A 27,244-nucleotide genomic window follows, 5' to 3' on the forward strand; every position below is an offset into this window, starting at 1 on the left:
TGGATGCCAATGGGTATTTATAAAACAGAGATTGACAGATTCTTGATTAGTAAGGGTGTCAAAGGATATCAAGGGGGGGAGGGGGAGTTAGTTAAGAGGAATGCAATTCTTTGTTTCTCTCCTCGTACAACATGGTATGACATTATGGAAGTTAGCTGTGATTATCAGCTTGTCACCTCTGGTGGTAGGCAACCAGGAGAAATATATGCTAAACAAGAAGGACATTCAAGACAGCCCAAGTCAAAGAGCAAAATAAACAAGACATATGTTATGACAAGGGTGCAAAATCAAGGCTGATGATGGATATCAACAGAAAGCAGAAAGTATGACTGCCAGTGTGTTATATGTAGAGCCAGGATGTTTAGGCACTAAAAAACTGAAATAGGCAGGCAAAAAGGCATAATAAAATTAGAAAAAAGGCATGAAAAGGCATTTATTGGCAAAAAGGCATGTATTTCCACCACCAAAATATGGTTAAAAATGATAATATAAAGGTATGCTATATTAAATGACCATAGTTGCCTGGTTGCACATAATTAGCAGCATTTTTTTCAAATTATCTGGTGTTAAACTATGCCGTCTGTCAGACAGAATAAGCTTCAGTTGTGAAATACTTCTTTCTCCCTCCGCTGAGGTCACTGGTGCATACCAGAAACAAGCTACAGACTCTATATTCATGTCGATATCTTGTGCATTACAACTATCTTTAAGAACTTTAGGTATGTTTTGTATTTCTTCAAGATCTTTGTTAGCTAAAATCACTCTCTCACAATTTCCTTGTATGACTTTACCTACCTCGCCAGGAACTACGAATATTGTCAGTTACTTTGTTGAAAACCTGGAAGTTATTCATTAATATTTCACCACGTTTCTCAAGGGAAGTGGTAGCTCGTGGGAAGTTTGCAAAATTGGAAGCAATAAATAGATTTTGGAGAAGACTGAACCAGCGGACAGCGGCATGAATGAATGAACGACCGATGGTGGAATTTTTCTTGTAATTTATACTGTGTTAACACATTAATAATAACACTAATATTAACGTGTTAACATAGGAAACGTCATTGTAATCACGGTACACTGGAGAAATTAGCACGACCCTTTAGCAAAACGGCAAAAAGAGGCTGATTTAGGCACTAGATCGTGAAAAGGGTATTATCTTGGTAAAATCGTCAAAAAAGACATGAAAAGGCACTAATGGCATTTATGGCAAAATCCTGGCTCTAGTTATATGGGACTGAATGCAATCACAAATGATCCAGACGAAGATGACTGCTGGAGGCCCAGCACAGCCTGCGGCTCACCTGGATCAGGTGTTGCTCCATAAGACCTAGCGCTTAGACTGGACTTTGGAAATGGTGCCAAATCTGGCGAATCACAAAATAATTTCACTGTGTTTTGCACAAGTGACAATAAATGCAGAAAGAATGCAGAATGCAAAAACCTGCAACATTTCTGGATTGCAAACATTTTTATTCAAATCCAAACATTTTTGTTCAGCTTAATGACACAGCCCATTAACAGGTGGCTCCTTTTAATTATTTTCCTGGACCGACTGGAATTTAATTCAGATAAGTGTGAGGTGTTGTATTTTGGGAAGTCAAGCCAGGGAGGGGCCTTTGGAGTGAACGTTAGGGCCCTGAGGAGTGTTGCCAAGCAGAGGGATCCAGGAGTACAGCAAGTACATATCTCTCCGGGTGGTGAAGACGGCTATTCATCAGTCAAGGAATTGAGGGTAAAAGTTGGGACGTTATGTTAAGGGCCTGTCCCACTTGCGTGTCCTTGGCACGCAAATTACGTGACCTCGTCGTCGCGTTGAGGCGCACGGGCATCATGTGGCCGCGTGGGGCCGGTTCCACTGAGAAGTGCGGAAGGGTATGGCGTTGTGGGGCTCCCAAATTCTTGTTGCGAACGAAATCTTCGCGCGCCAACGGCCTGTCGCGTAACTGACGGCCAAGGTGGGACAGGCCCAAGACCATGGCGCGACGCAACGTCTCACCTCCAACAGCAGCAGAAGCAGGCAAACGATCGGCAAGCTCGGCCTGGGGCTCACGGCCGTTGCGGTCCGAACCCACCACCACTTCTACTCCCAGAGCTGTGCCAAGAAAATTGAAGATAGACACAAAATGCTGGAGTAACTCAGCGGGACCAGCAGCTTCTCTGGAGAGAAGGAATGGATGATGTTTCGGGTCAAGACCCTTCTTTCAGACTAAAGAAGAGTCTTGACACGAAACGTCACCCATTGCTTCTCTCCAGAGATGCTGCCGGTCCCGCAGAGTTGCTCCTGCATTTTGTGTCCATCTTCAAATGACGTCACGCGCTCCAGACGGCTCTGCGGGCGCATGAAATCGCGAGCGACCTTCGCGGGACCGTCGCGCCTCAACGCGACCACGAGGTCGCATAATTAGCATGCCAAGGACACGTAGGTGGGACAGGGGCTTTAGTTGTTCAAATTGGTGAGGCTGGACTTGGAGATTTGTGTTCTGTTTAGGTCACAATGCTATAGAAAAGATACCATTAAGCAGGAAAGAAGGAATGCAGAGAAGATCTGAAGATGTTAGTAGTTAAGGGATATGATATAGTTGGAATTACGGAGACATGGTTCCATGGTGACCAAGACTGGGAGCAGAGGTATTCAATATTCAGGAAGGATAGATAGAAAGGAAGAGGAGGTGGGGTGGCATTGCTGGTTGAGGCGATTAATGCAATAGCAAGGAGAGACGTTAGCTTGAATGCTGTAGAATCTGTATGGGTAGAACTGCGAAATAGCCAAGGGCAGAAAACACTTATTGGAGTTGTATACAGACCACCAAACAGCAGTAGGGAAGTAAGGCAAGATTATTTTATTCGCCAGCTGGAGTGTGTGACAGGGAAGCTAAGGTGCTTCCAGCACACTCCTGCTAGCGAATAAGAGAATCTTACTTTACTTGGTGTTTGACTTGTCTGTGATAAGTGATCGAACTTTAACAGTTGGGGATAGCATCAAGCAGAGAATTAGTGATGCATGGAGAAAAGGTACAGGGGTTATCATTGGTGACTTTAATCTACTTATAGATTGGGCCAACCATATTGGTAACAGTGCGGAGGAGGAAGATTTCCTGGAATGTATACAGGATGAGATTTTAAACCAATATGTAGAGGAACTAACTAGAGGGCAGGCCATCCTAGACTGGGTATTGTGCAATGAGGAAGGATTAGTTAGCGATCTTGTTGTGCAAGGCCCCTTGGGCAACAGTGACCATAATATGGTGGAATTCTACATTTGGATGGAGAGTGACAGTTAATTCAGAGACTAGGGACCTGAACTTGAATAAAGGAGACTTTGAAGGTATGAGACAGGAATTGGTTAGGATAGACTGGCAAATTATACTTAAAGTGTTGATGGTGGACATGCAATGGTAAAGGTTTAAAGACCTCATGGATGAACTCCAGAAATTGTTCATCCCTGTCTGGGGAAAAAATAAAACGGGGAAGACGGCTCAACCGTGGCTGACAAGGGGAGTCAAGGATAGTGTTAAAGCCAAGGAAGAGGCATATAAATTGGCCAGAAGAAGCGACAAATCAGAGGACTGGGAGAAATTTAGAACTCAACAGAGGGGGACAAAGGGGTTAATCAAGAAGGGGGAAAAAAGAGCATGAAAGAAAGCTTGCGTGGAATATAAAAACTGACTCTCAAAGTTTCTATAGGTATTTAAAAAGGAAAAGATTAGTGAAGATTAGTCCTGTGCATGGCTGCCCAGCCAGCAGCTGTCTGTCTTTTCATCTTTTTATTTTTATTTTAAGTTAGTTAAAGTGTTTTGTTTGGAGGTCTAGACTTTTTTATGTGGGGGGTGGGGGGGGGGGGGAAGGGGGAAACTACCTTTCAGGGTCCCTACCTGGTCGGAGAGGCAGCTTTTCTCCGGGCTGCAGCTTCGACCCGTCCTCGCGGCCTACCAGCGGGCCTTGAGCGGCGTTTCCTGTCGGGGACCGCCCAGAACCTCGGCTTCGGCGGCGGCACAGCACTGGAGCGCTATCACGGAGCGGGCGTTGCCTTGCCCGGGTCGCCACGCTGGAGCTCCGGTGAGCTGAAGATCGCTGAGGAAAACATCGCGGAGCTGCGGGACTGTGGAGCGACCAGCTGCGGGCGGCGGCGCTGAACTTTACACCGGGAGCCTGGGATCTCTAGATGAGATCGCCAGTTGTGGAGCTCCAACCGGCGCGGCCTTGTTGGCTTCGGAAGCCGCGGCCTCCAGTACGGAAGCGGCCGTTCCAGGGTTCCCAAGCCGCTGAGAGGACTCTCCCGACGCCGGAGCAACATCACCCGGCGAGAACGGCCTGGAACATCGGGCCTCCGTAGAGGCAACTGTGGAGGCCTCAATAGGCCCGACTATGGGTGAACTGGGATTGGGGACTGGACTTTGTGCCTTCCCTCATAATGGGAACCATTGTGGGGGTATGTTCTTTATGTTTAAAACTCTTATTAATGTTATGTCTGTATTCCTTCTTTATGTGCTGCAAAATGGCAAGAAGCATTTCACTTCACTACACCTAGGTGTATGTGAATGTGACCAATAAAATACCTTTGACCTTTGATGTAGCTCCCTTACAGTCAGATACAGGCAAACATATATTGGGAAACAAGGAAATGGCAGAGCAGTTAAACGAGTATTTTGGTTCTGCCTTCACTAAGGGAAGACACAAACAATCTCCCTGAAACACTAGGGGACCAAGGATCTAGTGGGAGGGAGGAACTGAAGGGAATCCACATTAGTCAGAAAATGGTGTTAGGTAAACTGTCGGGACTGAAGGCAGATAAATCCCCAGGGCCTGATAGTCTGCATTTCAGAGTACTCTCGGAGGTGGCCCTAGAAATCATGGATGCATTGGTGATCATTTTTCAATGTTCTCTCAACTCTGGATCAGTTCTTATGGACTGGAGGGTAGCCAATGTAACTACACTTTTTAAGAAAGGAGGGAGAGAGAAAACAGGGAATTATAGACCAGTTAGCCTTACATTGGTAGTGGGGAAGATGCTTGAGTCAATTATTAAAGATCTTATAGCAGCGCACTTGGAAAGCAGTGATAGAATCGGTCAAAGTCAGCATGGATTTATGAAGGAGAAATCATGCTTGACTAATCTTTTGGAATTTTCTGAGGATGTAACAAGTAGAATGGACAAGGGTGGGCCTATGGATGTAGTGTATCTGGACTTTCAAAACGCCTTTGACAAGGTCCCACACAAGAAATTAGTGTGCAAAATTAGAGCACATGGTATTGGGGGTAGAGTATTGACATGGATAGAGAACTGATTGGCAGACAGGAAGCAAAGAGTAGGAATTAACAGGTCCTTTTCAGAATAGCAGGCAGTGACTAGTGGGATGCCGCAAGGCTCGGTGGTGGGACCCTAGTTGTTTACAATATATATTAACGATTTAAATAAGGGAATTAAATGTAACATCTCTAAGTTTGCGGATGACACAAAACTGGGTGGCAGTGTGAGCTGCGAGGAGGATGCTATGATGCTGCAGGGTGACTTGGATAGGTTGGGTGAGCGGGCAGAAGCATGGCAGATGCAGTATAATGTGGATTAATGTGAGGTTATCCACTTTGGTGGCAAGAACAGGAAGGCAGATTATTATCTGAATGGTGTCAGATTAGGAGAAGGGGAGGTGCAACGAGACCTGGGTGTGCTTGTGCATCAGTCACTGAAAGTAAGCATGCAGGTACAGCAAGCAGCGAAGAAAGCTAATGGCATGTTGGCCTTCATTGCAAGGAGATTTGAGTTTAGGAGCAAGGTGGTCCTACTGCAGTTGTACAGGTCCCTAGTGAGACTGCACCTGGAATATTGTGTCCAATTTTGGTCTCCTAATTTGAGGAAGGGCCATATTGCTATTGAGCGAATGCAGAGTAGCTTCACCAGGTTAATTCCCGGGGTGGCGGGACTGACGTATGATGAAAGAATGGGTCGACTGGGCTTGTATCACTGGAATTTAGAAGGATGAGAGTATATTTTATAAAAACATATAACATTTTTAGAGGATTGAACTGGGTAGATGCAGGAAAAGTGTTCCCGATATTGGGGGAGTCCAGAACTAGGGGTCATAGTTTAAGAATAAGGGGTATGTTTAAGAAGGAACTGCAGATGCTGGAAAATCGAAGGTAGACAAAAATGCTGGAGAAACTCAGCAGGTGAGGCAGCATCTATGAAGCAAAGGAAATAGGCAACGTTTCGGGTCGAGACCCTTCTTCAGACTGATGTGGGGGGGGGGGGGGCGGGAAGAAGAAAGGAAGAGGCGGGGACGGTGGGCTGAGGGAGAGCTTGGAAGGCGAGGAAGAAGCAAGGACTACCTGAAATTGGAGAAGTCAATGTTCATACTGCTGACTAGTTTCCTTTGCACTTACCGCAGAGGCAGGAGGACCCCATATCGAAACGCAACTCCCAGACCCCAGAGTATGGTCAGTCGGAAGCTGATATGCTGAAAGTTCTTGTTGGTTCTCGTTAACAGGTTCCACAAGACTAACTCTTCTGAGCTGAACCGAGTGGTCACTTCATCCTCCACAATGGCCTCAAATCCCTTCTTCGAGAAGTAGAACACATCAGAGAGGTCAAAGTCCCCCTCAGGAACAGCCCGGTTTCTATTTGAATATCGTCTCAGTTGTGAGATCTCTTCCTCCAGCGAGACTTTGTCACATTTCTCAATAATTTCTGGAAGACAACAAAGAATATTATTGTACTCTGATAAAATGCAATTGTAAATAATCAGAGCACCAGGTCAAATATGTTTGCATACTAAAGAGAGGTGGGAGGAAAGGCAACAAAGAGAACAAGTGTGATAATGCAAAAAATGCAATGGGAAGCACCAGAGAAGAGCTACATTTGCATCATGAAAATGTATTTGCCCAAACACTGGGAAGGGGAGGGGAATGCATTAGCCTGAAGTATAAAGGGTCTGTCCCACGAGCATGCGACTGCATGTGGCAAGCGCGACCAAACCGGAAGCGGGGGCCACGCGGAGGTCGAGTGATTCCCGTACAGGGGCCTGTTCCACCAGCATGCGACTGCATGCGGCGAGCGCGACCAAAGCGGAAGCGGGGGCCGCGCGATCAGTCGAGTGATCCTGTATGAGTTGACATGAAGTTCAAGCGAAGTCCGCGGGAAGTTCGCGCTAGACGTACGCCGTCAAGACGCTGCGTATGGCGTCGAGACAGTGCGCACGCCCATCGAGGCAGTGTGTACGGCCTCAATGCGGCTGCGGGCCGGCAGGCTGATGCCGCGCGGAATTTTTGGACAGTGTCAGTTTTTTGGAGCCCTGCGCGATGTCGGGACCAGCTCCGCACAACTCCATACGGCTCCGGCGATCGAAGTGGGACCAGCCCCGCGTGGCCGTACGGCTCAAGCGACCATGTTAGGTCGCGCTTGCCGCATGCAATCGCATGCTCGTGGGACAGGCCCTTTAACCTATGAAGTATTAGCCTATGTTGTACGCTCCTCAAACTCAATGACAGTGTCTTTTGCCCAGGGTAGGGCCACCAAAAACCACAAGATATAGGTGTAAGGTGAGAGGGGAAAGTTTTAATGGGAACCTGGGGGGTAGTTTTTCCAGAGAGATGTGGCGAGTATTTTTGAACAAGCTGCCAGAGGGGGTGGTCGAAGAACGGAAGCTTAATCTGGGGATTGGGGCAACAGTTATAGGCTGTGCTGTGTGGGTTGGATCGGCTAGATTTCCTTCCCTGAAGCACAGCAGTGAATCAGTTAAGTGCCTGTCCCACAGAGGCGATTTTTTTGGCGACTACAGGCGACTGGCACAAAATTTTCAACATGACAGTGGCGACAATGTTGGCGTCGTAGGTTGTCGTGGGTGAATTCCATTAAAACTAGTCCCTGGCAGTCGCTGAAAGAGTCACTTAAGTGGGACAGGCCCTTTAGGTTTGTCCATTAGCTTCATGGCTGCCCCTCATTTCTTTTCACATTCAAACTCTCAAACGCATTGATAAAATCTGAACCCATGGTCTTCGGTCACTTGTCCACTTACATACCCATAGGGCATGGGGCACCCTCACTAGCAACAGCTCAGAGAATAGCTAACAGCACTAAGAAGGGTCTGAAGAAGGGTCTGAAGAAGGGTTTCGGCCCCAAACGTTACCTATTTCCTTCGCTCCATAGATGCTGCTGCACCCGCTGAATTTCTCCAGCATTTTTATGTACCAGCTAACAGCACTAACTCAATTGAATCAAAGGCGTGTGTATGTCTCTGCACTCTGCTCATCCATTTCTTGTGAAACTGGCTGAACCTGTTGTTCCTCCTACACTGTAACTATTTCATAGAAACATAGAAACATAGAAATTAGGTGCAGGAGTAGGCCATTCGGCCCTTCGAGCCTGCACCGCAATTCAATATGATCATGGCTGATCATCCAACTCAGTATCCCGTACCTGCCTTCTCTCCATACCCTCTGATCCCCTTAGCCACAAGGGCCACATCTAACTCCCTCCTAGGAAAGTTTTCCTAGGAAAATACGGACAAGCTCCGAAAGAAAGGACATCAATGTACAACATGTCTCTGAAAATGCTTAAAAGACATAGAAGGGTTCTGTCCTGCTTATCAAAGACAAAGATGCAATCAAGACGGCACTTATTTTAAAAACAAATGAAGAAGTGCGGATGATAGATTAACTAGCAAGGTGTTGTCTTGCACAAGATAAAATTGATGCCACATTATGATTCTAATACTTATTCAAGAACAACTAGTCAAGGAGGTTTGATAGGTAGACAAAAGTGCTGGAGAAACTCAGCGGGTGCAGGAGCATCTATGGAGCGAAGGAAATAGGCAATGTTTCTGGCCGAAACCCTTCGCTCCATAGATGCTGCTGCACCCGCTGAGTTTCTCCAGCACTTTTGTCTACCTTCGATTTTCCAGCATCTGCAGTTCCTTCTAAAACAAAAGGAGGTTTGGTAGATTTTTACAGCGGCAAACAGGAACAGAATTATCTCTACTTCCTTTCAATTAGACTGGTTTTGAAAATATTTGCTGTGTGATACATGGAGCAGAAATCAGCCCATTAGTCGCTGTTCTGTAAAAACTACATACACTTTTTAAGATCACTATTTCAATGCTGTCGATTGATAGTTCCTTTGCATGCATTCTGGCAATGCAAAATTCCCATGATTGAGCAATAACATTCTTAGAAGGCTTAGGAAGTTTGGCATGTTTCCAACACGCCTCACCAACTTCTACAGAGGTGCTATAGTAAGCATTGTATAGAGATGCATCACAGCATGGTTTGGTAACAGCTCCATCCAAGACTGCAAGAAATTGCAGAGTTGTGGGCAGATCATCACACAAACCAATCTGACTTCCATTGACTCCATATACACTTCACACTGCCTCAACAAGGCCGTCGGCATAATCAAAGACAAGTGTCACCTCGGCCACTCCGTCTTGTCCCCTCTCCCATCGCGCAAGAGAAACAGAGGTTTGAAAATGCACACCTCCAGATTCAGGGACAGTTCCCTTTCAGCTGTTATCACACAACCGAACAGTCCTGACCTCCCATCTACCAATGGAGAACTTTGAACTATCTTTATTCGGACTTTACCAGACTTCAATGTTATATCTTTGCACTAAACGTTGTACCCTTTAACCTTCATCTCTGCACTGTGGACGGCTTGACTGTATTCAGGTATAGTCTTTTCTCTGACTGGATAGCACGCAAACTAGTGGGCTTGTACACTCTGGAGTTTAGAAGGATGAGAGGATATCTCATTGAAAAGTATAAGATTGTGAAGGGGTTGGACACGCTAGAGGCAGGAAACATGTTCCCGATGTTGGGGGAGTCCAGAACCAGGGGCCACAGTTTAAGAATAAGGAGTAAGCCATTTAGAACGGAGACGAGGAAACACTTTTTCTCACAGAGAGTGGTGAGGCTGTGGAATTCTCTGCCTCAGAGGGTGGTGGAGGCCAGTTCTCTGGATGCTTTCAAGAGAGAGCTAGATAGGGCTCTTAAAAATAGCGGAGTCAGGGGATATGGGGAGAAGGCAGGAACGGGGTACTGATTGGGGATGATCAGCCATGATCACATTGAATGGCGGTGCTGGCTCAAAGGGCTGAATGGCCTACTCCTGCACCTATTATCTATTGTCAAACAAAAGCTTCCCTCTGTACTTCGGTGCATGTGACAATAATAAATTAAAGTAACCATGTAGAAAACTGAATACAAACCTATCTGGTCATATTTGCCTATGCAGTTCAAGGCACAACTTAAGTCAAGTTGTACTTGGAGTTTGCTCCTTGGCTCGCTGCATGCCGATGATGCACCACTAAAGTGATTCACATTAGTATCACTTCACTGGTACTATTGAATTGGAAGTAAGATGGCACAAATGGCTCGGGAGACACTGAAAGCTACTTACCAGGCACTCAAGAAGTGAATTTAATTGTATTTACTTTCAGCCAATCTGGGTCCCAGCTTGTCAACTGGAAGTATGGTCTACATTGCCTAACCTGTGCGGTACTACAAAGCTAGAGAGATCCACTGCCTGAAACACAAACTCACCGACATGGCATATATTTCAATGCTACAACCGGTAGTCTAAATTACCCATAAAAATATGAACAGGGCCAGGGAAAGACAGTTTCCATTCACCGAGATTTATTCCTAACATGGAGATAATTTTGCAATATTGCACAACAAAATGCACCACTTTTCAATGGTACTTTATTAGTCACATGTACCGAGATACAGTGAAATTCATTTCTGTATACAGTTCAGTACAAGTATCACTACACATAAGTACTTGGATACATCCTAGATAATGCATCATAGTACAAGTGTATAACAGTAGTACGCGGAGTCAATATACTAAGTCGCCAGTTTTGGTGCCATTTTGAGCTCCCTGTGTGTTAGTGCAGGGTTCATGACCTGACCATGAAGAAGCAGCTGTCCTGGAGGCTTTGCAGGGTCAACCTGGCCAATTGTGGCATTTGGTGTCCTCCACCACGCCTCAGCTGCATTGCTAACACTCCCTATGAATCCACCTCATATATTAGTCTTTCATTTTTAAACTGACACTACCCAAGGCTGTTCCTCAGACCTCTAAACTTTAAAAGGACATTCAAAGATTTTTAAAAACTGCCATTCACACAGGGCAGTTGACAAATATATACAACTGTCCCAAGATATTGATGTTTTATGCACTTTTCATCCTTGTTGAATGATACATTGAAAAGGTAAGACTAAGAGATGCGTGTCAAATAAAGGACACTTTGTTAGAAAATTAGGGTTTAAAAAAAGTTATCCTAAAACTCTGCATTTTGTGACCTTTTTGTCAAAGACTCAGAAGAGTGAAAATAATACTCACCGTTGGATGGAGAGAAGGGATGTCCTGGCTTCTCCCGGGCTTTCTTCTGGATTTTCCGAGTGGCCCACTAAAAAGATGCAAACAGCACTTAGATCAGAACAAGTCCATCAGTCCCCAGTCCCTCAGATTGCAGCAAGACATTCCCATACCACGCTATGCTCGCATGATTCCCACCCCAAAATCCCAACTACATCTTCACAATGTAGAGACAAGGAACTATAGATGCTAATTTACTCAAAATTGAGACACACCGAGTGCTGGAGTAACTCAGCAGATCAGGCAGCGTCCCTGGAGAACATGGAGAGGTTTTGGGTTGGGACCCTCCTTCAAGGTTCTCCAAGAAGTGTCCCGACCCAAAATGTCATCTATCCATGTTCCCCGAGCATGATCCCTGACCCACTCAGTTACTCTAGCACTTTGTGTCACATCTTCACGACAGGCTAATCGGCTACAAATGTTCTTCCTTACACAAGTTCCGGAAGTGACTGAGAGGGGTTAGGAAGCGTGTTGGTGTAGTGATTTGATGGCAGGCATGTGTGGAGAAATGGGAATGAATGGATGTGTGAGAGTGTAGGTGATATATGAGGTTTGCTTGTGTCTGATAGGAATAGGAGAGTTGGTGTTTGCATTTGGATGGTGAATGTTAGTTGGGAATGGCATGTTTGCTTGTGTTCGAGGATCCATACTTTCCAATTTGCCCTTTTATCTTGTTGTAACTTTCTTTTGAAGAAGTTTAAAGTACCAATATCAAGATAAAAAATAAATCAGACACTAAACGGCACAGCTGTAAGGGCCTGTCCCACGGGCATGCGACCTGCATGCGGCAAGCGCGATCTTAAGGGCCGGTCCCACCAGCATGCGCCTGCATGCGGCAAGCGCGACCTAACCAGAAGCGGGGGCTGCGCGGAGGTCGAGTGAGTGACATGAAGTGCGAGCGAAGTCCGCGGGAAGTTCACGCGTGACGTACGGCGTCGAGGCAGCTGCGGGCCGGCAGGACAATGCCGCGCGGAATTTTTAAACACGGTCAGTTTTTCGGAGCCCCGCGCGATGTCGGGACCAGCTCCGCACAACTCCATACAGCTCCGGCGATCTAAGTGGGACCGGCCCCGCGAGGCCGTACGGCTCAAGCGACCACGTTAGGTCGCGCTTGCCGCATGCAGTCGCATACTGGTGGGTCTGGCCCTTTAGGTCGCGCTTGTCACATGCAGGTCGCATGCTCGTGAGACAGGTCCTTTAAGGTGAGAGGGGCAATGTTTAAAGGAGTTATGCAAGGCAACTATTTTGATACACAGAGGGTGATGAGCGCCTGGGGCTGGAACCCGCTGTCAGGGTTGGTGGTTGAGATACTGCAGATATGATAGTGGAAAATAAGAGGCTTTGCGATAGGCATATGGATATGTAGTGAGTAAAGCGATATGGATTATGTAGATAAGAGATGGTCTTGGCATCATGTTCGACAGACATTGTAGGGTAAATGCCCTGTTCTTGTGCTGTACTGTTCGATCTTCTATGTTCTAATTTGTGACACATAATGAACTATATTGCAACTTCAGTGCCTTATTGGACTTTAACACAAAGCAATCTACAGTTTACCTCAATCTGAGTCATTGCATTACCAAATATCACTCAAATAATTACAACCCACTTCCTTACTAACAAGGGGGGCTACTAGATGTGATTCGGTAGTGGTTAAATGCTTTGTTTAGCAGCCCCAAGTTCTGTTCCTGCAATGAAAGTTCAAAATGAGCTGCCAATATGTCAAGAAAAAAACAGTACAGCAAGATTTATCAAGGTCTTTTCCCCTGAGTGTTCAAAACATCTGAAAGATTGAAATGTAATTTTACGAAAAACACCAGACAAAGTTTAAACCATACCTCAGTATCAACCCGTGTTCTAGGAGGCTCTGAAAGAAATAGCTACTCTGTAAAGATTTTTATTTTAAGTGAATAGAAGTAAGAATATGTTGCTGCCTTACTGTGCCAGAGAACCGGGTTCGATCCTGACTTCGGGTGCTTGTCTGTAAAGAGTTAGACCGTGTGGGTTTTCTCCGGTTTCCCCCACACGCCAAAGGTTTGTAGGTTAATTGGCTTGGTATAATTGTCAATTGTTGCTAGCGTGTATAGGATAGCTGAGTGTGTAGGGATCGCTGGTCGGCACGTACTCGGTGGGCCTGTTTCTGAGCTGTATCTCTAAACTAAAATAACTAAAATGGGAATAAAGCCCAAACAGATGGGACAAGAAGAGACAAATGTAGAATCACTTCAACCAGCTTGTTGCAACATGCTTTCCCACATTTTTGTTCTCTTTTGGTTTACCTATTCACTAAACATCAAAAGGAATACAGTAGTACAAGGAAGGATGTGATGGAAGGTGGGAGGGTCAACATATTGAGTGAAGGAATAACCAAGGGTCAAATTGAAAGGAGGGCGGCATAACATCATAGCACGGATCAGTTATCAGCCAACATCCACACGCATGGCCAAATGTTGACCAGTAGCGAGAAGCCTGACTGACTGACACTTTCTTGACTCAAGGCGGTTAAGAGAACTTTCGCCATCAACCTTGAAATCTGCAAACACCCTAGCAAAGTATGCCCATCAGATGAGGCAAAAGTTTACGTGCACCTCTAACCTCCTCCAGTCATACAGCACGGAAAAAGGCCCTTCGCCACAACTTGCCCTTGCCAACTAGGATGCCCCATCAATACTTGTCCCACCTGCCTGCATTTGACCCATATCCCTCTAAACCTCATATCCATGCCTCTAAATGTCTTTTAAATGTATTTTTCTTTTTTAATATGTTACAGCTACCCAGAACCTTTATTAAGCAGTATCTACAGCAGACCATTTTATTCAAGTCACTGCAAAAAGGATCACATTGGTCTTGGGGGTGTGCAGCGTAAATTTACCTTTGGTTGAATTATGAATAATTACACAAACTGGGATTATATCACCTGGTATTTAACTAAGGAATAATTTGATTAGGACATCAAAGTGAACTGAATATGCAGAGGGGAATTATCTTATTAGGGAATTCGGTTTTAGATTATATATTTCTATAAATGACTAGCTCAATTGTAAATAGTAACGGTGAGTTGAAGTGAGATATGGGCTCCATATCTGAGGAGGGGTGTGCTGGCTCTGTAGAGGGTTCAGAGGAGGTTTACAAGAATGATCCCAGGAATTAGAGGGTTAGCATATGATGAGCGTTTGACAGCACTGGGCCTCTACATGCTGGAGTTTAGAAGGTTGAGGGTAGACCTGATTGAAACTTACAGAATAATGAAAGGCATACACAGAGTGGATGTGGAAAGGATGTTTCCACTGGTGGGAGAGTCTAGGACCAGAGGTCATAGCCTCAGAATTAAAGGGCACTCTTTTCAAAAGGAGGTGAGGAGGAACTTCTTTAGTCAGGGGGTAGTTAATCTGTGGAACTCATTGCCACAGAGGGCTGTGGAGGCCATCACTGGATAGTTTTAAGGCAGAGTTGATTGGTAGGTTGATCAGAACAGGTGTCAAGGGTTATGGGGAGAATGCAGGAAAATGGGATTAGATCAGGCATGAATGGCAGAGTAGACTCGATGGGTCGAATGGCTTAATTCTACTCCTATAACTTGTGAATTAACGGACTTTGTTAATGAAAAGGCATCAAAGTATATGGGGCAAATTTGGGTCTATAGAGTTAGGTCATAGATCAGCAAGCATAAATCTCCTTCGATGTTTTGATGATCATGTACTGCCTTTCCGCTGACTGATTAGCACGCAACAAAGGTTTTTCACTGTACCTCGGCACATGTGACAATACACTGAACAAAACTAAAAATGATCTTCAATGTACTTCGTATCGAAGAAAACTTACCTCAAGTGTCTTGACCAGAATCTTCATATAAATTTCTGTTATTCCCAATGAAACACCAAACATGGCAGGCAGCATAATGAGAGTGATCCCGAGGATGAGCCACATTGACAGCAGCTTCAATGCAAGTCCCCAAAACTCCTCCATGGACAGCCGCTCCCTGCTGCCAGGGTGTGCAGGTGCCCTGCCTCGATGATCGCACAAGTTAAAGGCGAGTTGCAGACCACCAGCAATGGGTCACATTCCTGCACACACACACACAAATGAAACAGGTTTAACGTTCCAGACATCCCTGCAGACTCGCAACTATACAGCACCTCCCATGGAGCAAAATATCCCAAATCACCAATATCAAACCTCATCTGGTGTTGAGTAAAATTAAAACTTGGATTGGATCTAAGTCTTGGTCAAAGATTTCAATGGGTACGGGTCTGACTCTCATCAGTGGGGAGTGTGGACTGGGTGTACACTCACTACCAGACCAGCCAAGTGATGAGGGTGGATTACTGATATCCCACCTCACATCATCAGTGTGTGAGAGGGTATCTACCACTCCTCGACTCTTCCACACCAACACTGACAGATACAGCGCTGAGGGACTGGCTGCCCAAGGTTCGTGGCTAGTGGTTGCCACGGGTAAATGGCCAACACTATCCAACGTAACAAGAGCCCAACACCAGGTCGCACATAGGAGAGCTTCGGCTCTGGTTGTGACTCTGCCTCATGTTTTGCTCTTACTTCTACTTCTTACTCCGGATCCTGGGTTGGACTTGCCCCCACGCTCTGGACTTAGTCCTGCTCCTATTCCAACCACTACCAACTCACCTCCTCCCGTTCACTCCCAGCGCGGGTCGTTTTAGTTACATTATAACTCTACTCCGTGTTTGCTCGAGTCCAGAGTTCATCAGCTTCATACCCCGCCCATCCGGAACTCCCAGCTCGGTTGTTTCCCGTCCCTCCCGCCGCGATACGAGGCGGCAGCCGCGGCAAGGGCTACATTCCGGGAGCCTAGTGCGAGTGAACCGTCCTTCGGGACGGACGAACCCTTGCTTGCTCGTTGCACCCAGTATCCGCTGGGTTTTCTCGGTGCTTTGCAACCCCCCCGTTCTGTTCCTCTGAGTTTTGTTTTCCTGCGAATTTTGTTTACACTCTTGCAGATCCGAGAATTAATTTACCAAACCGTCCACGTTTTATCCTAGTGCCTTATTCAATGTAACTTGGGACGAAAGGGGTGTTTCAAAGTCTTTGTTTTCAATGTTTAATGCGTCGTTTTAGAGAGAGAAAATAAACATATTGTGGCCATAATTTTGGATTGATTGTACCTTGTATTTTGATATATCTACACTTATCACAATGCAGTGCGAAGAGTGCTACATTTAGATACATCTACAGTTAATTTAAGATACAATCATATCACAATGCGTTGTGGAAGAAGTGCTGTATTGTCACAGTCTTTAAAGTATTAAACACAGATCCTCTGGCGGCACCAAGATGCCTTGCCAACATTTTATTTCTCCTTCCAACACTATCAAACGTGTTGTCATATATTCACGCAAACGTGTCCATAATTTTTCTATTTCGCAGAATCTGGTCTGACAAGATGCCAAATAAAGGCAAAATCCTGCCCTGATGAAACATGACTGAATATTAATTATGTTTCCCTGTCTCCCAATGAAAAACAAAACTGAAGAGATATTTCACAACAGAATGTTCAAAAAATCAAATTACATTTCTTCACTTTTCGCTTTTCACTGGGAAGATAATCATTTACATAGATACATAAGCAATAGGTGCAAGAGGAGGCCATTCAGCCCTTCGAGCCAGCACCACCATTCAATGTGATCATGGCTGATCATCCACAATCAGTACCCCGTTCCTGCCTTCTCCCCATACCCATTGATTCCGCTAGCCCTAAGAGCTCCATCTAACTCTCTTTTGAATGCCAGCTCCTAATTTCCCTTGGAAGTATAGATCCAGAGTACAGGCTGCTGTCTCACATAGAAGATGGCATTCACTTGTTCCCCATTGGCTTTCTACTCCAAAATTACACATGTGATGATTGCAGGTTCATCTGTCAAGGAAGCGTTGGGTAGTTGCTGCAATACATTTTGAAGATAGTGCACGTTTCAACCACAGTAGCGGAGGGAGCAAATTCTCAGGGATGAGATGTCAACCAAGCAAGTTGCTTTGTCCTGGATGGTTAAACACCTTGAGTGGTGCTGGTGCTGGGTCTGCATTCAGTCAGTGAAATGAAAGATAAGAATTCAAACTCTCATATTGTGCCCTCTAATTGATGGAAAAGCTTTGGGACGTCAGAAGCTGAGGATCACTATGTAGAAAACTCATAGGCTGACCTGGCCTTCCAATCACTTTCCTTAAGTAGTGAGTCCAGTTTGTGATCGATTGTGATCCAAGCTTGAATGCTCAGTTATGGTAATACCATTGATTGTCAAAACCTTGTGTGTGCAACACAGATGTAACACCACTTATCAGCCTATGCCTCTGTGTTGTCTATGTTATTTTATGTGTGGGTATTAATGTGTGCTTCAGTATTGGAGGAGATAATTTAAAAGAAAGGAAACTAATTGATCCTAACTCATCTGTTAGCTTAATTATTCACTCCACTATCAATGCAGCAAGGTTGTCTCTGTGTTGACCTTGGATTCATCAGCAGCACCTTGGAAACCAACAAGCTTTGCCACCAAGAAGGACAATGGAACACATTGGAACTCCAAGATCAACCACATCTCTCACAAACCATCCTGATCTGGAAATACTCAGCGGGTGAGGCAGCATCTATGGAGCGAAGGAAATAGGCAACGTTTCAGGCCGAAACCCGTCTTCAGACTGATGTGGGCGAGGGTGGGGGGGGGGAAGAAGAAAGGTAGAGGAGGAGCCAGAGGGCTGAGGGAGAGCTGAGAAGGGGAGGAGACAGCAAGGGCTACCGGAAATTGGAGAAATCAATGTTCAAGCTGCTGGGGTGCAGACTGCCCAAGCGGAATATGAGTTGCTGCTCCTCCAATTTCCGGTGGTGCTCACTCTGGCCATGGAGGAGGCCCAGGACAGAAAGGTCAGATTCGGAATGGGATGGGGAGTTGAAGTGCTGAGCCACAGGGAGATCAGGTTGGTTAATGCGGACCGAGCGGAGGTGGTCGACGAAACGATCGCCAAGCCTACGCTTGGTCTCACCGATGTAGATCAGCTGACATCTAGAGCAACGGATGCAATAGATGAGGTTGGAGGAGGTGCAGGTGAACCTCTGTCGCACCTGGAACAACTGCTTGGGTCCTTGAATGGAGTCGAGCGGGGAGGTAAAGCGACAAGTGTAGCATCTCCTGTGGTTGCAAGGGAAAGTGCCCGGGGAGAGGGTGGTGCGGGAGGGAACTTATTTCCACATACCTCGACTCCATCCTATCCCCCCGGTTAAATCCCTCCCGACCTATGTTCAAGACACCTCAGACACTCTCCGTCGTCTCCAGGCATGCCGTTCTCTAGGCCCCCCATTCCCTCATCTTCACCAAGGATGTCCAGTCACTCTACACCTCCAACCAATCCCCGTCTACAGATACTCTCCTCCGCCTAGCGGAGCTGGTCCTTACCCTTAATAACTTTTCGTTTGACTCCTCCCATTTCCTCCAAGGCGTAGCTATGGGCACGCACATGGGCCCCAGCTAAGCCTGGCTTTTTGTAGGGTACCAGGGCCCCATCCTCCGACCTCTACATCGACGATTGCATTGGTGCTACCTCCTGCACCCGCACACAACTCACTGACTTCATCAACTTCACCACTATCTTCCATTCGGTACTCAAATACATCTGGACCATTTCCGACACTTCCCTACCATTTCTTGACCTCACTATCTCCATCGCAGGTGATAGACTTCTGACTGACATCCACTGTAAACCCACTGAGTCCCATGGCTATCTAGACTACACTTCTTCCCACCCTGCTTCCTGTAAGGACTCCATCCCCTACTCCCAATTCCTCCGTCTACGCCCCATCTGCTCCCAGGATGAGGTGTTCCACACCAGGGCATCGGAAATGTCCTCATTCTTCAGGGAATGGGGATCCGCTCCCCTACTATAGATGAGGCTCGCACCAGGGTCTCTCCCATACCCCGCAACACTGCTCTCTCCCCCCATCCCCCCACTCGGAACAAGGGCAGAGTCCCCCTAGTCCTCACCTTCCACCCCACTAGCCGTCACATACAACAAATAGTCCTCCGTCATTTTCGCCACCTCCAACGTGACTCCACCACTCGCCACATCTTCCCATCTCCCCCCCCCCCCAGTCTGCTTTCCACAAAGACCGCTCCCTCCGTAACTCCCTGGTCAATTCTTCCCTTCAGACCCGTACCACCCCCTCCCCGGGCACTTTCCCTTGCAACCGCAGGAGATGCTACACTTGTCGCTTTACCTCCCCCCTCGACTCCATTCAAGGACCCAAGCAGTCGTTCCAGGTGCGACAGAGGTTCACCTCCACCTCCTCCAACCTCATCTATTGCACCCGCTGCTCTAGATGTCAGCTGATGTCCTGGGCCTCCTCCATGGCCAGAGTGAGCACCACCGGAAATTGGAGGAGCAGCACCTCATATTCCGCTTGGGCAGTCTGCACCCCAGCGGCTTGAACATTGACTTCTCCAATTTCTGGTAGCCCTTGTTGTCTCCTCCCCTTCTCAGCTCTCCCTCAGCCCTCTGGCTCCTCCTCTTCCTTTCTCTTTCCCACCCTCCCCCACCCTACATCAGTCTGAAGAAGGGTTTCGGCCCGAAACGTTGCCCATTTCCTTCGCTCAATAGATGCTGCCTCACCCGCTGAGTTTCTCCAGCACTTTTGTCTACCTTCGATTTTCCAGCATCTACAGTTCTTTCTTGAACATTCTGATCTGGAAATATATGTTTCATCATCAATATTAGTTTAAATTCCTGGAACGTCACCACGTGGTATCTTGAACAGACAGACTGAAGAGTTCAAGATGGTAGCTCAATACCACTCACTCAAAGAGAAACAGGACATCTAACACCAGCCTTACCAATGACAGTTCCATGCTAGATATATAAGATCGTTCTCAAGAGCTATTTAGAAATATTAATGTTCAAGAATATTATTTTCAACTCTGAAGAGTCATTAAAACTTTCAAGACATATAACCAACATTGAGAAATGTGAGATGAAGAGTAATTTCTCTTTTGCTTGGTAGTCATTTTTTAGTCTCTTGGATTTCTCCGTGTGCCTTTTGTACCAAAAAACACTGATATCCTTACAGAAATAGCAGAATTGTCAGTTAGATGGGGAACTAGAATTGCTGTTGAAAAATCAAACTACTGTTTTACTGTGAATTCATGCACATACCTTCACTTGAAATATCACCTTTACTTATTTCATTGGTGTTTATCTTCATGGTAATGATACAAAAAGGAGGAAATAATATACCCAATTACTCAAATGCATTGAAGACAAACATCCTATCTGTTTATTGAATGAATCAAGGCACATTCATTGGAACTATGAGCCATTGTTAGAGTGAATGACAGTGTTCTCGTTGTCACAGAGCCCATTGTGACGCAAAAGACAATTTGGATTTGCAACATCCCAGCCATCCCCATATCTCTTACATATTTGTGAATGCTGAATGGTCCCTCATCTGCACTGCCCCCAGTACGTTCCTGACATTTCTAATATTTCTGTATCAAGGCAGAATTTGTTGAAGGTAATTGTAGTTTTTTACTGTTCAAAACCATGTTAATCCTTGCTGATTACAGTGTACCTTTAAGCCAGACTTCCTTTTCCTTGGTTGATTACACAATTCAGAACTAAATGTTGTTCCTCTTTCAATTTAACTGTACATTTGCAGTGCTGAATAAAGCAGCTTGCGGTGTAGAATGCCCCAATGCGAGGCAAAAAGTGGCTGACATTTGAGCAGATTTGGCAACTCCAGCAACAATGAGCAATGTCTGCATATCATTGGACCCTGCAACATTTACCAATATCAATGGTCTTGGAGGGGAGGATGCTCCTCAAACTGCGGAGTATCCTCAACAATACAGCTCACCCCCTCCATGACACACTGGTCAACCTGAGGAGTACCTTCAGCAACAGACTGGTTCCGCCAAGATGCAGGACAAAACGCCACAGGAGATCCTTCTTCCCTGTGGCTATCAAACTTTACAACTCCTCCCCCTTCTGTCGTGGAGAAGACTGACTCCCCCCCACCCCTCCCCCCTTCCTAATCTATGCACATCCTCAATCCTTTCCACTCGTCACTTCAATTTCATGTTTCATTTATTTTATGGTTTTATGACTGTTGGCAGATCAATTTCCCTCCTGGGATAAATAAAGTTCTATCGTATCATAAATCATGGTTTGTTTAGTTTACTTAGTGGCCTAAACTTTAAATATGATACTGCAAAAATGCTCCAAATGTGGTCTCTCTCAGCTGTTATTTCTGATTTGTAACATTGCAGTGAATACGGAACTGTAGGAGAGGCAGCAGATGCTTGATGGGGTGGATGGTAGTTTGCAAGTGATGTGCATCTTCCTCTCTTTAAATTGAGACTCCATGCTCCCTATGAATGCATCTGCGGTTCTCAATGCCATCCCGAATGCTCATTTTTCACTTGGAGCTAGTGTGCCAAGTATTCCTATAAGTCCACGGGATAATGTACTTTTCCCAAGGAGGCTTCTATAGTATCTTGCACCAAGTTTTCTAGTATATAATGTGTTCAAACCTTTTCCAAACTCACAATGTAACTGATCAGTAAAGGGCTCACAGCTGATTGCTTAACTTGCATTGTATCTATAGTTTGACTAATATTTTCCCTTCACCATAATTTGGACATTGACTTCCTCTGGTGTTGGAGAATTGCCAACTGTTTTACATTCACCACTATTTCCACATTGTTTCCCTACTGCTTTCTGCACTTGGCTGCTGTAGTTCATATGATATCAATCTCCTGGAGCTGTTTGACCTCACACTCAGCATATGACCAATAGTTCAGTTCTCAATGTGCAACCAGTTTCCCTTACTTCCTATAACCTCTGTAAATTTCCAGTCATGAATAGCTGTCCCTTACCTCCAACCCGCTGCCATGGCCAAAGGATTGTGTTTCTGAGACCCTGGTCTTTCCTTGCTGCTAATTCTATGAGGTGGGCTACACATCTAGTAGCCCAAGATTGTCTTTCCCTCCTACCTAATTGCAAAGAGTCAAATGCATGATCAGTAGTCGTAGATCAGAGAACACAGAAAAGTACAGCATAGGAACAGGCCCTTCAGCCCTCATTGCCTTTGCCAAGCATGAACCAAAATAAACTAATGTCATCTGTCTGCACATGATCTACATCCCTCCATTCCCTGCATCTCCGTGTGCCCATCTAATTGCCTCTTACACACCACTATTGCATATGCCTCCACTACCACTCCTGGCAACATATTTGAGGCACCCACCACTCTGTGTAAAAATACCTGCCCCACACATCTTTAAACTTTACCCCTTTCACCTTAAAGCTATGCACTCAAGTCTTAAACATTTCCACCATGGGAAATGGTTCTGACTATCTACCCTATCTATGCCTCTCACAATTGTATAACCTTCGATTAAGTCTCCCCTAATAGTGTTGTGTTGGCTTGTTGAGTGGAGATAACTATTTCCATCTTTGGAGTGAAAACATACATTATCATTCTGAGTTCCCAAATACATTTTAATTTTAACTTCATTAGTCCCTGGGTATAATATGCTGAAATTATTGACAGCTCTGCTTACCTTTAAGAACTGTGTACCTCATATCTCTATGCAACACCCTTGCAGCTTTTGGCTGTACTCTTTATTAGTAGACCTGAATGAAGTGACACCTGTGAGTCTCACTCATTACTGAGCAGTCTGCTCCAATACCACACTCATTACAACACCATGACCATTAGTAAGTCAGTTTTAAACATTCTCATGCTTTTGTCATGTTGTCATTCGTGCCATCAGTATCATTCAATATTCATTCCTCAATATCATTGTTAGGTTCGATTGTATTCCAAGGAACTAAAGTAAAACAGCGTAGATGTGACCCCTTGGCCCTCAAAGTGCACTCCAACCAACAAACACGCTAAACTGTAGAGCCTCACTAATCCCATTTTTATTCGCCCCACCCACACCCAGAATCTATCACCCACAAACACATTGGGGGCATTTTACAGTGGTCAATTCCCCATGCCCCTTGTCTTTGGAAACTCAAGAAGCCCATACGGTCACAGGGAGAATCACAGTACCAGAGTTTAGCATTGAACCAGGGTCCCAAGAGCTGTAATGCAGCATTACAAGTTGAATGACTGTGTCTCCCCGACTTCTGTAGCTGTATTTTGTGGTCATACGTCCTTGCCTCTGAGCAACTGTGGACAGCATCTCTCTGTGAGCTTCCAATAACTGTTGCCAAATGTCCAATTTCACCACAGTTATAAAAGTGATGTGCTTGAAAGCAGTGTGGTTTCCCTGATTGCTGTGTGTTCTCCTCCTGACCATTAGTTTGGAATGCACTCTTGTCATTTTCCACACCTCGTTTCATCAAAAAGAAAATACCCAAGAATTGTTCACAAAGATCATGTCTCCAGTGATCCTGTGCATTTCTGAGTCATGGACTACCTTTGACATGGACCGCAAAGAACTAGGCTTATACCACCAAAGATGTCGCCACAAAATCCACCAAATGCACTGACAACTATATTTCAGCCGGCCGCAGGTAACAACCATGGACTCTGCCAATTCTCATCTCTCACCTGGCCTCCAACAGAGTTCAGCCGTCAACCTACCTAGATTCCAGGCCCAGTACCAGATCGAGTCAGAAGAAGTATCTCAACTCGAAACGTCAACTATCCACGTTCTCCAGAGATGTTGCCTGAGTTACTCCACCACCTTGTGTCCTTTTGTATTAACCAGCAACTATAGTTATCTTTTTCAAATACTTATCCAATTTAAATACCATACTTGGTTAGGTATTATGATTACACCTTGCTCCCCCACCGCCACATATAGTCCATTGCAACAAAGGTTTACTATATAGCAAACCAGCAACAGTTTACAGAGCCTGGCATTTTTGGTATCTACAAAACTCTTGAATGGAGTAAAACAAATTACAGCTGGGTGTATGAATTGCAGAATGAAATTAATAATTTCAATGAAATTCATAAAATTAACTTTAGAGTCACACAGCCAAATGAGACCCCTTTGCCAACACTAAAGCAGGCAAAATGTTACCGATATGTCCCAAGTGCAATGGGGATTGACCAAGGCAAGAGGTACTACTGTTTGTCATGGCTGAGGTGAAGCCACAGCAATAAGAGGGAAAGAACAGAGCAAGGAGTCCAAAAAGGAAGAAGAAAAGAGAAGAAGCTTGTGGAGAGACAATTGGAAGCCCAAGCACAAGGCAGCACAGAAACAAACGAGCCTGCAGATGCTGGAATGGTGCACCCTTTATCAGTACACTGTGGATGGCTTGATTGTAATCATGTGTAGTCTTTTCTTTGACTGGCTAGCATTACAAAAAAAACTTTTCGCTGTACCTCAGTATATATGATAATAATAAACTAAACAAAAGGCTCCAGTTTTTAAATCATATTTCTTGAGCAGCCCATCCCCTGCTTTCTGTGGATAGTACTGTTACTTTGCTAAACTATCCTTTTAATTTCAAACTGATTACAATTAGGTTTTGACTTTTTGAACCATTTCTCATTATTTTAATGCCAATCACATAATTATATTGCATAATCCCTAACATACCCCAATGTTAATAGTGTTACATTTAATTTTTATAATTCAGATCACCTACGTCCGTGGTGTTGCTCTCCCACACTCACCTGTCCACCCAGTTTTCTTCTCCCTTGTACACCCCCTCCCAGCAGGTTCCACCTGCCTAACAGCCCCCCCAAACTGGTTCATCCTATCACCTGCCAGCCTATGTCCCATCCTCCCATCCGCCCCTCCTTCCCTCAGAAGGCTACTGCTGGCAATTTTTCACTTCCCTTTCAGTCCTGATGCAGGGCTCAAGTCAACAGATGCTGCTTGACCCACTGAGTCCTTCCAATGTCCTGTTTATGTTACAGCATAGAGAGAGGCTGAGAAGATTGGGTAGATCAGAAATAACCACTAGACACAGAAGTAGGCGTTTGGTTGTAAAGGTAGGTCCTACTGACTGAGAATGCTTGCCTTCCAAAGATGATCAGGGTGTGACGTGGGCTCGGTTTATTCTTGGCATCATTAGGTTATGTATATTCTACTAAATATTTGTTCAAACAATAACACTTTAAGATTCATGTTCCAGTACAAATGTATAGAAATTGATTAGGGGAAATATTTTCATAGTTCTTATCGAACTCCTGAAAGGCATGAACCAAATGTGGTTGGAGTTGAACTAGTTGTTGAAAGAGTCTGTAGACTTATGGAAGCAACTGCAAATCTCCAAGCAAGAGTCAGAGGCCTTAATGAGATAAAAGCAAAGCAAGTATAATGATGTGTTAAGGCTTCATATATAGTAAATTAGTGAATGTGATTAGTGAGTTAATTAGTGATGATTCCTTATAGTGTTTACATGTTATTAAATATGCATCATGTGTAATTTTCTGGAAACATAACCACATTCTCATTGACATTTTAAAATCCACAATTAATCTGTGTAATCATTCTGTGTAATCAATCCAGCGTAAATTTGTTTTATGGTTTTTTTTCTGAAGAGGGTGTTTGTGATCTATCTGTTAGCTGAGAATGGAAGTGCAATTGTGATGATGGTGAGTTGTCACAACTTTAAGAATGTGTTTAACTTCATTGGTTGTACTATGCCTACAATACGATTGAAGACTATTGTCGCTTATGAGGTGTTTTGCTTGATGCACTCAGTATTAGTGGACTATTGTAGACCTCAACTGAAAGATATAATAACACAATACATTCTCTTTTGCAAACTTAAATTAAAAAAAATCAAATTCTTCACACACTACTGTATTCAACTAGACAACTTTAAATTAAAATATGCATATTTTATACCTTCATTTAAAAAGCTCAGCAATTTCTATTCTTCCTTTTATTTCTTTTATCTTGAAGTGTTTTTGTTCATTCTTGTTACAAACACTGCTCATTGATGGTAAACACTAATAATTAGTTAGAAATATGTTCCTCCTGGAGGGAAAAGCACGCACACAATGTTGGAAAGTTAACACTGCAGTTTACATGGAAAACATTTTACAAATTTTAATCTGAGAGATCTGCACTTAGAAGACATTATGTACAGAGAGCCTGGGCAAAACATAGCAAAAGCCCTTCTTTCCAGAGATAACTAAATGGGGAGGGTGTAGGAAATGACTGCAGATGCTGGTTTAAACCAAAGATAGACACAAAAAGCAGAAGTAATTCAGCGGGACAGGCAGCATCTCAGGGTCTCGATGTGAAACGTCACCCATTCCTTCTCTCCAGAGATGCTGCCTGTCCTGATAAGTTACCCCACCATTTTGTGTCTATAAATGTGGATGGTGTTTGCTGAGGTGTCATTGTGAACAGTTTTCCTTTCTCATGTTGCAAATTAGAGATTTTAACTATGTAAATGCTGAGAGGGAATCCCAAATTATATTACACTGCCCTGGCTTCATATTTCATATTTCCTTGTGGCACAGCTAGTAATGCCAGCGACCCGGGTTCAATCCTGACCTTGGATGCTGTCTGTGTGGTGGTTTGCATGTTCTCCCTTAGATCGCATGGGTTTCCTCTGGGTCCTCCAGTTTCCTCCCACATTCCAAAGACCTGTAGATTAATTGGCTCTTGTGAAAGGTTTCTAGTGTGTAGGATAGAACTAATGTATGGTGAATGTGGTCGGCGGACTCGGTGGGCCAAGAAGCCTGCCTCCATGCTGTATCTCTAAATAAAACTAAATTAAGCTAAACTAATCAGAGGTGAGAGTTACTGTCCCCGATATCAGAGGTGTATCAATTGACATTAGCGGCATCAAGGGGAAATGTTCCAATGATTGGACCTGTGCCTCAACTAACAACGTGGATGTTCACTGCTGGCACTCAATCATCTCAGCCTC

General features: G+C 44.9%; 1 protein-coding gene across 4 annotated transcripts in view; it reads right to left on the reverse strand.

Annotated features, from left to right (window-relative positions):
* Nucleotides 1-16,229, reverse strand: part of gpat3 (glycerol-3-phosphate acyltransferase 3) — a 60,985-nt gene extending 44,756 nt beyond the window's left edge. The window contains exons 1-4 of one of the 4 annotated variants that reach the window (XM_033021644.1): nt 16,107-16,229; nt 15,194-15,435; nt 11,336-11,402; nt 6,379-6,682 (exon numbers count right to left, since the gene is read on the reverse strand). In XM_033021644.1, coding sequence (XP_032877535.1) covers nt 6,379-6,682; nt 11,336-11,402; nt 15,194-15,337 — 515 coding nt within the window. In that variant the 5' untranslated portion in view covers nt 15,338-15,435; nt 16,107-16,229. The other 3 variants (XM_033021625.1, XM_033021635.1, XM_033021653.1) reach the window with 3 other exon arrangements.
* Nucleotides 16,230-27,244: the final 11,015 nt, after the last annotated feature.

The sequence above is a fragment of the Amblyraja radiata genome, chromosome 1 (genome assembly GCF_010909765.2).
Source record: "Amblyraja radiata isolate CabotCenter1 chromosome 1, sAmbRad1.1.pri, whole genome shotgun sequence".
In the NCBI taxonomy this organism is placed as follows: domain Eukaryota; kingdom Metazoa; phylum Chordata; class Chondrichthyes; order Rajiformes; family Rajidae; genus Amblyraja; species Amblyraja radiata.